A 2,407-nucleotide genomic window follows, 5' to 3' on the forward strand; every position below is an offset into this window, starting at 1 on the left:
GCCTGTAATCCCAGCTACTTGGGAGGCTAAGGCAGGAGAGTCACTTGAACCTGGAAGGTAGAGGTTGCAGTAAGCCAAGATCATGCCACTGCACTCCAGTCTAGGTGACAGAATGATACTCTGTCTCAAAAAAATAAATAACTTAATGACACAAAGGAGGAAGGTTGCATGTCAGTTAGTGGACTATTTACATGCTGGCTAACATAGATTAACTGCAGCTTTTTGAATGTCTGCAATTTAGTTTTATTAATAAGCTATAATAACACTGAGTTTACCATTTTATCAGTTGATCTGCTTCTGTATAGGCAACTATATAAATACTGCCAAAAGTATAGCAGCAATAATTTATCTGTATGTGCTCAGGGAAAATAATTGTAGTATATAAAAAAGCTTTACAAGAAATTTGAATATTATACCATATTATTAAAGTTTTAAAACTTTAACATTAATTTTTCACTTGTGCCACTGAACTTTGTCAATAGCTACTGGCTTTCCCAAACAACACCAGGTAATCCAGCTAGTAATACATATTTCTAATAGAAATAATTAACACAAAATAAAACCAAAAGTATTTTTACTAAGGCAGTTAAGGCATACACATTTTAACCTGCGAAATTTTGGAATGAAGAAAAAAATGATCAATGAAAGAATCCCAATTTAAATAATTTTAGTGAAATCAATGGGGAAAAATTGGAAACATCATGTTACATAGAAAATTAAGGATTTGGATGGGCATGAAGAAAGTACTTTCTCAAAGAAAACTAATCAGCGTTGTTGTAATTTTTAGTAGAATGTTCCACAATCACAAACTGAAATCAGAAATATCCCCATCCATGACAAGGCAGGGAGAAATTAAAAATAATGTCAACGTGTTAGTGGGTTTAAAGCAACAAGAATGGGTATGTGTCAAAACAGTCTGCGTCCATCACCAAACTATACAACTTCACATATGTACCAGGGCTACTGCCTCAAGACTGCCTGGGAACTTGACTCTCTAGGAGTTCATATTGACAGTATGATATATGGGAATGGCAGTTTAGACCTATTTTTGCAGGCAGAGCATGAGTTACTCCATACTGAACATGCTTGGTTGACTTCAAATATTATTGCCATTTTGACTTTTGCTTTAATTTTCATCCACTATTTCTAATACTAGAACTGTACCTTTCAAGAATTTACATTGAATTCATATTATTTTATCTTTATATATAGAAAAATTATTGAATTTAAGAAATACGGATATCTGACACAGCAAATGACGTTAGTATATATATTTTCATTTTCAGTAAACGTATTTATGGAGTACTACAGAAAGTTTCCCCCAGGTATATACTTTGATTTACAAGTGCTAAATGATCTTCTAAATTCTTTACTCAAACATTGTTTATTGAAAGAAGTATTTCAGATAGTGAACCTCAGCATAATGGTTAAAATGCTGGTAAGTAGCCTGAAAATATATGTTATTTTAATATTTTATGTTGATTTCTCTGTTATTCATTATTTGAATTTAGCAGTTGAATTTCTGTGTTTGTTGAATACTTCCTAGAAACCACTTGTGTTTTTCAACATAAATGAGTTTGAGAAATTTAAGGTATACTAAAAGAAGATCTGAAAATGAGTGTAATTTTTTTGTTTTATCCAGCCTTCTCTGAAAATATTACTAAACATATTTGAGCATGTGGCAACTATGAAATTAAGGAATGCTGTACCTGCTTTAATTGATATCTTTTGCAAGGTATGGTTTTATTTTCTTTTATTCTCTGATGGCAAGTAACCAAGAAAATAATTGTTTCCATGTATATGCTTGAGCTGCCTTTTATTCACATTCTGGATGCCAAAGAATTCTATTTCCAGAAGTATTCTTTTTCTCTTGAAATAGGGTTTATAAAAATATACTCTAGTGGCTGATAAGCCTTCCCCTTAAATTAGTTTCAAACATTCAGATTATTGCTTTTTGATGTATGAATTGTCTTCATCTCTACTTGATAAGGATGATTAAATGAAATTTTCTTTCTCTAAAAGAATTGAGATCATTTACAACAGAAATAAACCAAAAAAGACTGACAAAAATATAAAATTCAACTTTTGTTAAATACTTCCTAATATTTGATACTTAATCATCTACTTCAGAATAGGCCTGATAGGAAAACTACTGGTTTTCTTTCAGAAGCAACATTGGAAGAACTCTAGCAGAAAAACAGATATTTGAGTGAATACCTCAGATTTCACATTATAAAACTTGACAATTGCTTGCCTAGAAATGTTTTGAATCAAAAGTTACTGATCGCTGGGCACAGTGGCTCACGCCTGTAATCCCAGCACTTAGGGAGGCCGAGGCGGGCAGATCACAGGGTCAGGAGTTCAGGACCAGCCTAACCAACATGGTGAAACCCCATCTCTACTAAAA

At 32.7% G+C, this 2,407-nt stretch overlaps 1 protein-coding gene across 1 annotated transcript in view; it reads left to right on the plus strand.

Moving 5' to 3' along the window:
- The window catches only part of TOPAZ1 (testis and ovary specific PAZ domain containing 1), a 133,485-nt gene that overhangs the window by 59,221 nt on the left and 71,857 nt on the right, over positions 1 to 2,407 (plus strand). The window contains exons 10-11 of the mRNA XM_011968091.1: positions 1,287 to 1,438; positions 1,643 to 1,735. Of these exons, the coding sequence (XP_011823481.1) occupies positions 1,287 to 1,438; positions 1,643 to 1,735 (245 nt within the window). The remainder of the gene's footprint in view (positions 1 to 1,286; positions 1,439 to 1,642; positions 1,736 to 2,407) is intronic.

This window comes from Mandrillus leucophaeus, unplaced genomic scaffold, assembly GCF_000951045.1.
Source record: "Mandrillus leucophaeus isolate KB7577 unplaced genomic scaffold, Mleu.le_1.0 Scaffold829, whole genome shotgun sequence".
Classification (NCBI taxonomy): domain Eukaryota; kingdom Metazoa; phylum Chordata; class Mammalia; order Primates; family Cercopithecidae; genus Mandrillus; species Mandrillus leucophaeus.